Source organism: Chenopodium album, chromosome 8, assembly GCF_948465745.1.
Source record: "Chenopodium album chromosome 8, dcCheAlbu1.1, whole genome shotgun sequence".
In the NCBI taxonomy this organism is placed as follows: domain Eukaryota; kingdom Viridiplantae; phylum Streptophyta; class Magnoliopsida; order Caryophyllales; family Amaranthaceae; genus Chenopodium; species Chenopodium album.
Genome location: NC_137841.1, coordinates 49,796,921 through 49,810,117, shown reverse-complemented (window position 1 = coordinate 49,810,117; position 13,197 = coordinate 49,796,921). Strand labels below are relative to the sequence as shown.

General features: G+C 37.5%; 2 protein-coding genes, 1 non-coding gene and 1 pseudogene across 3 annotated transcripts; 3 read left to right on the top strand and 1 right to left on the bottom strand.

Annotated features, from left to right (window-relative positions):
- Positions 1-618: 618 nt before the first annotated feature.
- Positions 619-1,293, top strand: LOC145643016 (putative mitochondrial protein AtMg00310 pseudogene; annotated as a pseudogene).
- Positions 1,294-1,357: 64 nt separating this feature from the next.
- Positions 1,358-2,558, top strand: LOC145643015 (uncharacterized). The gene is made up of 2 exons (XM_081694180.1): positions 1,358-2,335; positions 2,403-2,558. Exons 1-2 carry the CDS (start codon positions 1,358-1,360, stop codon positions 2,556-2,558), a joined length of 1,134 nt encoding a protein of 377 aa, XP_081550306.1.
- A 6,378-nt stretch (positions 2,559-8,936) lies between these two features.
- Positions 8,937-9,042, bottom strand: LOC145557073 (small nucleolar RNA R71). Its single transcript, XR_014092149.1, has one exon. It is a non-coding gene; the product is annotated as a small nucleolar RNA R71 (small nucleolar RNA).
- A 2,397-nt stretch (positions 9,043-11,439) lies between these two features.
- LOC145643014 (uncharacterized) lies at positions 11,440-12,003 on the top strand. The gene is made up of 2 exons (XM_081694179.1): positions 11,440-11,703; positions 11,869-12,003. The coding sequence occupies exons 1-2, from the start codon at positions 11,440-11,442 to the stop codon at positions 12,001-12,003; spliced, it is 399 nt and encodes a 132-aa protein (XP_081550305.1).
- The last annotated feature ends 1,194 nt before the right edge of the window (positions 12,004-13,197 follow it).

Below are 13,197 nucleotides of genomic sequence, written 5' to 3'. Positions count from 1 at the left end.
GATTAGCTTATGTAATGTGGTTTACAAATTGATTACAAAGGTGTTAGCTAATCGTCTGAAATCTTTTCTCTCTGATATTACTTCGATAAATCAGAGTGCATTCACTCCGGGGAGGTTGTTCACTGATAATATTTTGGTGGCTTTTGAATTGTTTCATCATATGAAAAATTCTGGGAGTGAAAGTGGTTTTATAGCTCTTAAATTAGATATGGCTAAAGCATATGATAGGGTGGAGTGGGGTTTTTTAAGAGCGGTAATGTTGAAGATGGGGTTTGATGAGATTTGAGTTGGTAGAGTGATGCATTGTATCTCTACGGTCTCTTTCTCTGTTCTGATAAATGGGGCACCTTCGGGGGAGTTTACTGCATCTCGGGGTTTACGACAAGGTGATCCTCTATCCCCCTATTTGTTTATTTTATGTGCGGAGGCTTTATCGGGTTTGTTGAGTAGAGCGGTGGAAAGGGGGCAGCTTCATAGTATAAAGGTGGCACCGTCGGCTCCTTCCATATCACATTTGTTTTTTTTGCAGATGATAGTATCATTTTTTCCAAGACAAATGCGGAGGAAGTTAATACTATTCGGGAGGTCTTGCATACTTATGAGATTGCTTCGGGGCAAATGGTGAATTTTGGAAAAACTACGGTGTCATTTAGTAAGGGGGTTCCGAAGGAAAGAAGGGTGGAGTTGGCGAATATGCTTGGAGTGAATGTGGTGGACGTGCATGATAAGTACCTTGGTCTTCCAACGGTGATTGGGAGATCAAAGAGGGTGCTTACTAAGGATATTAGAGAGAAGTTGTGGAAGAGACTCCAAGGGTGGAAGGGGGGATTTATGTCAAAGGCGGGTCGGGAAGTTTTGATTAAGGCTGTGGCCCAATCTATTCCGACCTACGCGATGAGTGTGTTCAAATTTCTCTCTTCTTTTTGTGACGAAATGCGTTCTTTAGTTGCTAATTTTTGGTGGGGTCAAAAGAATGGGGAGCGTAAAATTCATTGGGTGGCATGGAGGAAACTTTGTGAGCCTAAGGCGATTGGAGGGTTGGGTTTTCGGGATTTTAAAATGTTCAATATGGCACTGCTTGGAAAACAGGCATGGAGATTGATTCAATTCCCAGATAGCTTGATTGCTCGTGTGTTGAAAGCTCGTTACTTTGCTAATGGTACATACTTGAATGCCGAGTTGGGTAATCTGCCAAGTTACACTTGGCGTGGGATATGGAGTGCGAGGTGGGTTGTTCAACGTGGTTTACTCTTGAGAGTGGGGGGATGGTCTCGCCATCTCAGTGTGGCATAGTGAATGGATACCAGGCACTCCATCGAGAAAGGTTATTTCTCCTCGTGGTGATTATGCGGAAGATATGAAAGTGTGTGATCTAATGCATCTTCCCGCTGTCTCTTGTGATGTGGCTAAAATAAAGGAGATGTTCTTGCCTTTCGAATGGGAACGTATGCTTAGCATACCTCTTAGTATGCGCTTGCCTGCTGATGCTATAAGTTGGGACCTTGAAAAGAGTGGCGATTATTCAGTGTGGTCTGCTTACCGTGCCATCTTTGGAGAATGGGAGGCGGATGTTGCGGTTTCAGGGTCGAGTGCTTCAAATTTCTGGGGAAAGATATGGGCTGTTGTTACATTGCCAAGGGTAAAGGTTTTCTTTTGGAGGGCGTGTAGAGGGGCGCTGCCAACAATGATGGGGCTAAGCACGAGGATTCCAGGCAAAGATAGCATGTGTTTGGTATGTAGGATGGCTGGAGAGTTTGAAATCCATTGCTTAAGGGACGGCATTCCTCGTCTTATGTGGGATGAGTGTGAAGTGGGCAGTGTTATGGTGGGAAGTTTTCAATCATTCGCGGAAATGGTTGTGGCTTGTTTTGAGCGTCTACCCAAGGATGAACACGGGTTATTCATAACAGTTTGTTGGATGATTTGGAACGCTAGAAACAAATGGATTTTTGAGGGTGAGAAGTGTGATCCTAATCGCTTGATGGAATATGTTCACAAGCTGCTCAATGAGTTGAAAGGGAAGGAAAATAAGGGAGCGGGTGTGGGAAGGGGGGTGAGGCAGAAGTGGAAGCCCCCTAGGGGGGGTTGGGTGATACTGAATGTCGATGGGGGGTTGTGTGAGGGGCAAGGTTCAAGTGCAGGAGCTGTGATCAGAGATGAGAAAGGAGAAGCACTTCTTGCTGCTGCCTGGAGGTTTGAGGATTTATTGGAACCCCGCATTGCTGAAGCTAAGGCGTTGTTTTTGGGGGTTAAGGCTGCTATGGAAGCTGGGTATTCGAAGGTCGTGATCGAGAGTGATTGTTTAGGCCTTATTAATGCATTGGTGTCTCAAGAGGTTGGAAGGAGCTGCTTTCACTTAATTTTAGATGACATTCGTCATATTTGTATTTTTTTTCTCCAAGGTGTCTTGGAGTTTCATTAGGAGGGAGGGTAATAAGGTGGCACATGAGCTTGCTCATTGCCTACCATGGGATGTAGGGTGTCGTATATGGTGGAATGATTTTCCTCCTAATGTTGCTGCTGTTCTAAAGGATGATTGCCCTTTTAATGAAATCTAATTGCTCCTTTGGAGCTTCTCCCCAAAAAAAAACCCCTTTTTGGGAGTTATTTCTTTCTTAACTTTTTGTATAACAATTATTCACTTTAGTTTAATTTCGTTCATTTTATTTTCTCTGTCTTAGGGTTAGTTTAGGAGCCTCTCCCTCTCTGCTTCAGGGGTAGTTTTAGAGAGAGAAAGCTTTGATTTTTTTATGGAGTTTTGAGAGATTGAAGAAGCAATTTTTGGATTATTTTTTCTTCTCATATATTCAATGAGTCTTCCTAACTTTCCCTCATCTTTATTGCTTTCCTTTATTCTTGTTTTTGTTTAATTGTTTATTGATTAGAGTTGTTTATTAGTTTAATAGTTTAATTTTAGCTTTAATTCTAGTTTTACTTTGTTTTTTATGTTCATCTTTATCATGTTAATTTAGATTTTATTCTAGGGAATTAGATGAAGATCATGTTGATGAATTGAATGATTTATTGTGATTTGTATGAATTGATTCTTGATTGTTGTGTATGGATGATGCTTATATGGATTAAAATCTTTCAAGCTACTTGATTATATGTTCTTAATTATGCGAAAGTGAGTTGTTTGAGTGTCTAAATTCCTCCATACCTATGATAGGCTAGTTGCACAAGAGCGAATTAGCTTAGTAGGATAGTTAGCATGCTTAATTGTGCGAGAGTGAGTTGAGTATGTTGATTGCTCCTAACTAAGGTCATTTTAATTTCATCTAATTGCAATGTTGTTTTTGAATGCATTAATGTAATTGGATTCCACTTTCCCTAGTTTTAGTTGTTTGCTTTAAATAGTGTTGAGTTGAATCTCTCTCTATATCTCGACCATCCTAGTTGTCTAATTAGCATAGATTGATACACTTAGTCTTCGTGGTTCGACCCTTTACTTGCCACTAACTAGTTTAGTGAAGAGTTTAGGTATTATAAAAAATTAATTTGGTTAGGGTTAGTAGTCCCAACGACCTATTTACCCTCATCAAATTTTAGCGCCGTTGTTGGGGACTAAGGCGTTTGTTAATTTGTGTTGGTTAGATTAGCTAGGTTCTTGTATATTATTTGATTTTTTTTTTGTTTTTCTTCGTTCTTTGTAAAAAAAACAAAGGCATGCTTATCACTTCCTCAATTTGATGATGCACCTTTCTATGCTTACTTTGATAGATTAGATGGTTTTCTTAATTCCCATGGGTTTTCTCTTAGTGATGCTTGTAACATAGCTTGTTGGGGAACGTATGAGTATAGTAGGGGAATGGTTGAAAGCATGTTTAATGGTGAATTTTGTTCTTTGTCTTTGGATGATGCTTGGAATTTCTTCATTTGGTTTTCTAGGGATACTTGTGATAGGCATATATCTAGTTTTGATATAATTGTCAAAATTCTTCTAATTTTTGCACGAACTCCCTTGATGTGCCTAATGCTCCTTATGAAGAACCTATTATGCATGTTGATCCGTCTCCCCTATATGCTCATTGTGATGAGGTCTGTGCTAATTTTGATGATATGCAATTTGATTTCAACCATGAACCTCAACCCAATAACGTTGATGCCCAAATTCTTTCCCAAATACAATATCTCACCCAACAACTCCAAGAGCTTCAAGAGGAACAAAAATTGAGAGAAGTGAGACTTGCCCAAGTGATGAGTACTAGGATTTATGTAAATTGATGTGAGGCACCTCATTTGGAGTCTGAGAGTGTTTTGGAGGATGATGTGGACCAAGGGTGTGAAGGTGATGGGAGACTTTCTTGTAATGAGAGGATTTTTAAGAATTTTGATTCTTTTCATTCCCTATTTGAGCTTGAGACCCATTCTTCCCCATATTCACCCACTTTGAGAGCTTCCCTTCACTACTACAAAATTGGCCAAATAGACCATATTCAAATGGCCAAAGAGACTACCTTAGGGGTGGTCTCTTGATCACAGGTCTCTTTGGCCTAAGGGACCATTTCATCAAAACTAGTCTCTTGTGTTAAAACGAGAGACCATTTATTTAGAATAAGTGGTCTCAGTTTTTTCAAAACTTAAGACCACCTATTTCAAATAGATGGTCTTAGTTTTTTAAAAACTGAGACCACCTATTTCAAATAGATGGTCTGAGTTTTTTAAAATCCGAGACCACCTATTTCAAATAGATGGTCTCTCATGCTTTTTTTATTAAAAAAAAAAGTTATTCGTATTTTAATATATATAATATTAATCAAACAAAAATACAGTACAATTCATTAATACTAAAAAATATACACGTAGTTTACACTTGCAAAAAAAAATAAATACAAAACTAATACTAAAAAATTCATTAATACTACAATCAATGTTCATTTAAAAAATTATACAAAACTCATACTAACAAAACTCATTAATGCTACCATCAAGACCTACTAAAGCATATCTTGTGCCACCAACTGAACAATTCAACAAACACAATTTTTTTCTTCAATTATACTTCGTATCCTGAAAATTTTACAAGAAATCCAAATTTAGCACACAATTATAAAAAAAAATATTAAACAAACTTTTAAATTTTCAATTAAATTTACAAAAACAGAAATTAAAAAATTAGTTGAAAACAAGAATGAAGGCAAAATGGAGTGAGAATTGCAGAATTATCAAAAGGTCTTGAAAATCCTAGAATACCAAGCCAAAGGAGAGAAAAGGAAAGAGAACGAATTTGAGGCCGGTGGTGGGTTATGATTGCAGTTGCGGTAGAGCTTCGTCACCTTCCAAACCCACACCATCAACCCACGTTGACGCCCACGACCCAACACCAATGTGGGCACCATACACCACCTGTACATTCACACCATAAACCACCACCCCAAACAAACCACCGCCCAAGCTAAACCACCTCTGCCCACCACCACCGCCAACCTTAACCCGAAAAACCAGAAAATTCAACCCACAAAAATGAAACCAAAAAAATCAAAACAAAAATCAAAATTAACAAAAGAACCCACAAAACTAACAAAAATAAAAAACATTAGAAATATACATCCACAAAAATTACCCACGAAAAACAAACAAAAATCAAACCTAAAATCAAAATTAATAAAAATCAAGCTCAAATTAAAATCGAAAATAAAACCCAAAATGAACAAAAATCAAACTCCCAATAATTAACAAAAAATCAAAACAAAAATCAAAGAAATAAAACTTTGAACTTAGATATTTCGAACAAAAAAAAAAAAAAAAAAAAAAAAAAAAAAAAAAACCTTATTCGAACAAAAAATAAACCAAATTCGAAGAAAAAAAAATCAAACAAAAAAAGTATAAACATGAAAATATACCTTAAACCCCGAATTGACTTCTAATTTCACCTCGAATTTGGTTTAATAAGGCAAAATTCGACCATGAAAAGTCTAGATCTAGAATTTTTATTGTCGAATTTGACCTTAAAAACCATTAATTGTTTAACCATAAGCTTGTGACGGTGGAGATCATGGCGGTCGGCTCGTGGTTGTGACAATGGAGGTCATGGTGGTGACGGTGACCGAAATTCTGAAGCTTCTTCGTACGATTTCTGATCTAGTAGTGTTAACATGTTGATTTGTCTGATTTTTTTGCTATAAAAGTCGTAGAATGAAGGGAGGATAGAGGGAAAGATGGAGAGAAGCTAGGGGAGATGAAGGGACGTGAGAAGATAGGGAAAGAGAAGAGAGAGAAAGCGGCTCACTGGAAAAAAAATTAGGGTTAAGATGTGTGGGGAACTCGTTTTATACCGTATTAAAAAATAATAATAATAAAATGCTTGTTGTTTGATATATATATATATATATATATATAAAAGAGATAAAGAGAGAGATCATATATATATTGAAGTGGTCTCTCAATTTTTCAATTAAATAAATAAATAAAGAGAGAGACCACTTATTTTAGAGAAGTGGTCTCTCGTTTTTTCAATTAAATAAAAAAATAAAGAGAGACGCCATTTATTTTAAAGAAGTGGTCTCTCGTTTTTTTCAATTAAATAAAAAAATAAAGAGAGAGACCATTTATTTTAGAGAAGTGATCTCTCATTTTATTCAATTAAATAAATAAATAAAGAGAGAGACCATTTATTTTAGTGAAGTGGTCTCTCGTTTTTTTTATTACGTAAAAAAAAAATATATCAAGAGACCTCTTATTTTTAATAAATGGTCTCTAGTAGATTTCTATTGCCTTAAGATAGTACCTAAGCGACCATTTATTTGAAATATTTGGTCTCTCATTTCTTCTTTCTTCGTGTTCTACTTTCCTTTTTGATGTTTTCTTTGTGTTTCGCTTTTATATTGCTCTTTTTCTTTTCTATTTTCTCCTATATATTACCTTTGTAGGTGCTTAAAGATTTAGCTTTGCAAATGAATCAAGAAGAGCAAAAAGGGCTAAGCAAAGGAGATTCAAGCCTCTTGGAGAGGGGGCGGGTCCTGAGGGCTGCGGGCGCGGATAAAGTGCATCAAGTTGATGATTTTTGGCAGGAACTCTCCGCGCCCTGGCCGCGGTTTAGCCACGGGCGCAGAGAATCTAGAGAGACCGCTCCCCTTGGAGAGGCCGCGACCCCCCTGTCTTCACTTGGAACAGGGCATCTGACTCGCCCTTAGCCGCGAGCGCAGGTGTCTTCGCCGCGGGCGCGGGTCTTGCCCAGATTGCCCGCATAGTTAGTTATGGGTTCTGTATCCATTTCTCCACACCCGTGGTGTGTTCATGGAGAGGGCGCAACCGATCAGTTTTTCTTTTTTGTCTATAAATACTCTTGTAAATCCTTGTAAAGGCCAACTTTTAGTATTTCATTTGCTTAGTTTTTAGAGAGAAACTAGAAAGAAGTTAGAGAGAAAGTAGAGATTGTAATTCTTGGGTTTGATTTGTATTACAACATTGCTTCTTCAATCAAGTTTGGATTTCTTCTTCATATCAATGAAAGTTTGTGAGATTTATTTCCTTTGAATTTACTTCAATTGCAATTTTCTTTAATGCTTAAATGTTTGGTTTGGATTTTGATTTAGTTTTGAGAATTTGTTGACTGATTGATTTTCCTTTTAATTTAGCTTGAAATGAATATGTTTGTGAATGAATTTGTATTGTCTTTCAATTTCACCATGATTAGTGAGTATATTAGTTGCTAGGGAGAGGGGGAAGCATACTTGATTGAAGATTTTTGTTAGTTGATGATCATTGATTGATTGAATAGTTGCTATTAAATATGTTGACATTGTTTCGCATGTAATTAATTAGACTAGGAGTGATCAACCTACAAGATTAATCTCGATTGCATTGCAAATTTCAATGACATGAACCCTTGATTTGAGAATTGCTCTAATTGATTGGATTTGATTGTGATTCTCCTTGTTAGCCATTCATAGTGAACCCTAGCTTGGTTTATAGGAGATAACCTTTGAATTCCTTTGATTGCAACTATTGTTTGTCCCTTTCAATGTTTGAATCAATTGAGTGATCTATGAATTAGCATAATCGTTGAGCTTGCATGTGGAACCTATATCCTTAGTGTTTAGCATATTAATTGAATACTTTGATTTGTCTTGATTCTTGTTATCCTAGTTACCGACCTCAACCATTGATATTCTTCGATTTAGCTTGACAAGGAACTATAGCATAGTTCCTTTTCATTCCTTTGGGTTCGACCCTTGACTTACTACATACTTGTATAAGGTTTTTTAAGTGTTTATAAATTTAGTTTGACCAAGGGAGAATTAGATGATGACCTAGTTTTCCTCTTGTCAAAATGGTCCCATTGCCGGGGAATGACATTGGTGCTTTGTTATGGTTGTTGAGTCTAATTTATTCTAAAAAAAAACAAAAACATTTTCTTCTTTAAGGCTACACTTGTGGCCAAGCTACTAATCATTTCTTTTAAAGTTGTATGCATAGAGCATGTGGTCATTCACTAGTGCCATTTGATCCGAAGATTAAGAGGACTATTACAAGATTAAGTGTTGCCAGGCGATCTTTGAGCTCTAGCATTTCAAGTGAGGAAGAACCGCTACAAGAAGAACAAGTAGGAATGGGAGAGAATCCAAGAGTGGCATAGAAAGAATTGGGGATTATTGGAGCATTTAGATTTGAGAGTGGAATTTCTCAACCTACAACACCGACAAATGATTTGGAAATTAGGCCGGCTATGATCACTTTGATAGAGAGGCGACACTTTAGTGGAGCCAAGCATGAGAGCCCGCTAAATCATCTCAAGGAGTTTGCAAAGTATTGCAATACTATCAAGGTGATCGGAGTCTCCCAAGAATTCATTTGCCTCAAGATCTTTCCCTTTTTTCTCATTGGGCGTGCTTTGGAATGGCTAGACAAGGAGGTTAAGCCGAATTCTCTAATGACATGGGACGAGGTTACAAAAGAATTTCTATCTCGTTTCTATCCACCAAAGAATACGGCGGAGGCAAGAGCTTTGATTCAAGGCTTCAAACAAAAGCCATGTGAGAGCCTCTATGAAGCGTGGGAGAGATATAAGAAGTATCAAAGGGAGTGTCCTCACCACGGAATTCCAACCTATCAAATTATTCAAATTTTCTTTTGAGGCCTAAGTCCCCAAGGCAAGTCATGCTTTGATGGGGGAGCCGGAGGTCCCATCATGAATAGAACGGAAGAAGAAGTGGTAGACATCATTGAGGATGTTGTGACGTACTATAGAGATTTGCAAGATGGTGAGAGAGAATCAACTAGCAAGAGTAGCTCTTTGGTGTACTCGGTTGATCATTTAAATGCAATCAACAATCTCTCCTCACAAATGACAAACTTGGGGAAGGAAGTGAATGCAATCAAGGAAAAATTGGAGAGTTTTTCTTCCCAATCTCCAAGTCTTACCTCCCAATTTAAGGGGAGAGGTACTCCTTTTAACTCTCATCCCCATCTCTCTTCTAGTAACATGCCTAGTGGTTGTTTGTTTTGTGATGTGTGTGGTTCATATGATCATGATTCTAGTAATTACCCTCATACTTTTCTGGATGGTAATGATGATTTTGATAATAATGAGAGTGAAATTATCAAAACCAAGGTAATTTTGACAACTATAACTAAGGTGGTGGTTATAGGAACCAAGGGAACCAAAGTTCTCGAGGTAACTATAACAATCAAGGTTATAGTAGCAAAAATCAAAACCAAAATTATGGTAATCAAAACAAGGGTTATGGAAATCATAATCAAGGAGGTGGTAACCAAAATCAAGGTTATGGTAAAAAACAAGATAGGGGTAATTGGAACAATCAAGGGAGAGGCAATTTTTAAAATATTGCTCAAAGAGGCCCTCCACCCGGATTTGCTCCAAAGACTCAAGTTGATAATTCCTATTCACAATCCTCTTCTTCTAGGACTAATTTTGAGGAAATCATTGAAAATCAAACAAAGTTATTGAGCACTTACATAGCCGTAAGTGATAAGGAATTTAATGAGGTGATTACTCATAATAAGATGCTTGAAAACCAAATTTCTCAACTTGCCAATGCTTTGAAAGACCATGCTAATCCTTATTCTTTACCTTCCCAAGCAGGGCCGTCCCAACCATTTTGGAGGCCCTATTCTAATTTTAAAATGGGCCCTTTATTAGTAATATTTATATATTATAATTTTTTTTACAAGATTTTTTTTTTATTTTGGCAACCAAGAATATTTATATTTTATTTTAAAATACTTAATTAAATCACTTTGTTTATACAAAGTTCTATTTTAAATATCATTTATATTTTAATTATACTCTTATATTTCTTATAAAATGAAGCACCATATAAAAACTCAAATACTTCATATAATTCTTATACTAGTACTAGATCCAATTTGTAAGCCTTATGCCTAATAAGATCCAAAAGAGAAAAATAAAAACTAGCCCATTATTAAAAAAATGGGAAAAAAAAGAAAAAGAAAAAATATTGATGAAAAGATTCAAAAGATTTGTCGCAATTTATTGTTCACAGTCATCATCTTCTTCCTCCCAAAACACACAAAATACCCAAAATAAGTTGTAGTTTGAATAATTATCGAAATAGGAGAATGATGGAAATCATTGAATGATTATATGAAAGGTTTGAATTTGATTTTCCCCCCTTAAAACAGAACGAAAACTGAAAATTTTGAAACTGAAAATTAATGAGAAATTAGAGTGATTTGAATATGGAATGTTATGAATTAATAATTATGGCTTATGGAAATTGCAAGATTGACGGAGAAATTTATTAGCGGAAGTTTTGAGGGATGAGTGTTTAATGAAAGCTGGTTAATGGGGAAGAGCAACATCGCTTTTTGAGAAGAAATAAAAAAAAATCAACTGGACTTCAAAATTATCGGGCCCTACACATTTGGAGGCCCTATGCTGAGGGTCTGTTGGCACAGGCCCTCAGCTGGCCCTTTTCCCAAGGCTTAGATCCCAAGAGACCCGTGAATGCTATTGTTACAAGGAGTGGTAAGGTTCTTGAGGAGAGTTTGCCTAGGAAGAGTGGAGCTAAGGAGGTCCCCAAGGAGGTCTTGGTAGAGGATGAGAGAAATGGTGCATCTTTGAGTGAGGTTGTGATTGAGACACCTAGAGAGGTGAAAGTGGAGAAAAAAATTGTGAAACCCAAGCTTCCATATCCACAAAAATTCATGAGACATAAGTTGGATGAATAAGTTTGAAGATTTATTGACATGCTTAAGCAACATCATCTTTCTCTACCTTTTACCGAAGTTGTTACCCAAATGCCAAACTATGCAAAATTCCTCAAAGACATTATTAGTGGTAGGAGGACTTGTGATGTGGTGGAGACGGTCCACTTGACTGAGAATTGTAGTGCAATTATAATGAACAAGATGTCACCCAAGTTGAAAGATCCCGGAAACTTCTCTATCCCTTGTGCCATTAACAAGATGTAAATTAATAATTCCTTATGTGACTTAGGAGCTAGTGTTAGCTTAATGCCATATTTGGTTTATCAAAGACAAGAGTTAGGGGAACTTATGCCTTCCAAAATTACCTTGCAATTAGCCGATAGGTCAATTAAGATTCCCAAGGGGAAGGTGGAGGATGTTCCTTTGAGAGTAGGGAAGTTTGTAATTCCGGTAGATTTTGTGGTTCTTGAAATGGATAAAGATGATATGATTCTCATTAATCTTGGTAGGCCTTTTCTTTCTACCTTGGGTGCCATGATTGATGTAAAGAGTGCAAAAATGTCACTCAAGGTAGGAGAAGAGGTCGTTGAATTTGACTTGAGCGAAAGCATGAAGTATCCATGTTCTTCTATAGAAAATTGCATGTTGATTGATTCACTTAATATTGTTGTATCTTCCATGCATGAGCACTTGCTCACTTCTAATGATCCTCTTGAGAATGTCTTGTTGAACAAGGATAAGATAGGTGCTCCTATCAAGGAAATGGCCATATATGAGGATTTGCTAAATGGAAGGATTGAGGAAGTGGTTGAGCATATGTGCATGAATATTTCAAGCCAAAAAGCTTTGCAAGCCGCCACTTCAAAGTAAAGTAAACGTGTACCAATGGTTAAGCTAAAACCTCTTTTATCACACCTTAGCATCAAGGGATCAAGATGGAGCGGTCCTAATTCGGCAAAGAGTGTTTTTCCAAATGGTTTTGTAGAAGTCTCAATGAAAAATTCTCCTTCTCTGTTCAAGGCCAATGGCAATCGTCTAATGAAGTATTACGACGATGCTTTTGTTGGCTTTGTTCAATCATTGTTTCTCCGACAAGCACCTTAGTTGGTGGAGGACGTTGAGCTATGACGTTAAACAAGCGCTACCCGGGAGGCAACCAGGTTTTCTAACCTTTTTCTTTTGATTTTACAATTTCTATACTTCTAATGTTGAGAACTTCTCTTACTTCACTTTATTTTTGTTTGTTCACTTGATCTTAGGTACCATGAGATTGGATCGGAGAAAATTTCCAACAATTTTGGTGTCACTTCAAGATTCATGAGGTTTGGTTAAGCTTAGAGGAAGGGGTTCGTTGAGGTTATATGTTATCGTGTTTGCATTCCCATCGATTTTTATTCATGTTCAAACATATTTTGGATTGTTTCTTTTGAAATTTTTTAGTACTTGATCATGACATTCGATAGGGACGGTGAGAATACAAGCACTAAAGCATCATTAAGGGTGTTTTTCTTAACCTTTTGCTAAAATTATTGCCGGATTTCAAACAAATTTGATCACCCTATGGTGTGCACGCATACTTCACCCGTGCACATGCACCATAGGGGTCAGAGCTTTTGGAGCAATTTTTAGCATTTGGTAATATATTTTAGAGCCCTCCCGAGTTTCATGTGGCGCGCACGCACCAGGCTGTGCGCACACACCTCAAAGACTCCCTGCGGGCGAGGGTCTATAGGCCGCGGGCGCGGGTGTCTGCATCTCAAAAATCTCTAAATCCAACCAAGAACTCCCCGCGGGCTACCCACGGGCGCGGGTTAGATGCCGCGGGCGCAGAGGTTTCGGGAACGGGCGCGGCCTTCTTGTGCGTGCACTCTATGGACTTGCGCGCACGCACCAGCCGCTAGCCTTATAACCCCAAAACGCACCCTCCTTTTTCATTTCTCACTTCTTTCCTTCCTAAAACCCTATACCCTCTCTTGCAAAATCAAACCCGTTTAACCTCTTTAGCTATCATTTCAACATCAATTACTATTGGCTTATCAAGTTTTCAAATTTAAAACCCAAAAA

Excerpts from the sequence above, each read along its gene's own strand:
- LOC145643014 (XM_081694179.1), top strand. The coding sequence starts at position 11,440 with ATGCCATATTTGGTTTATCAAAGACAAGAGTTAGGGGAACTTATGCCT. Across the intron at positions 11,704-11,868 it reads GTGCAAAAATGTCACTCAAG|GATAAGATAGGTGCTCCTAT; the intron begins GTAGGAGAAGAG and ends TTGTTGAACAAG.
- LOC145643015 (XM_081694180.1), top strand. The coding sequence starts at position 1,358 with ATGAAAGTGTGTGATCTAATGCATCTTCCCGCTGTCTCTTGTGATGTG. Across the intron at positions 2,336-2,402 it reads ATGCATTGGTGTCTCAAGAG|GTGTCTTGGAGTTTCATTAG; the intron begins GTTGGAAGGAGC and ends TTTTTCTCCAAG.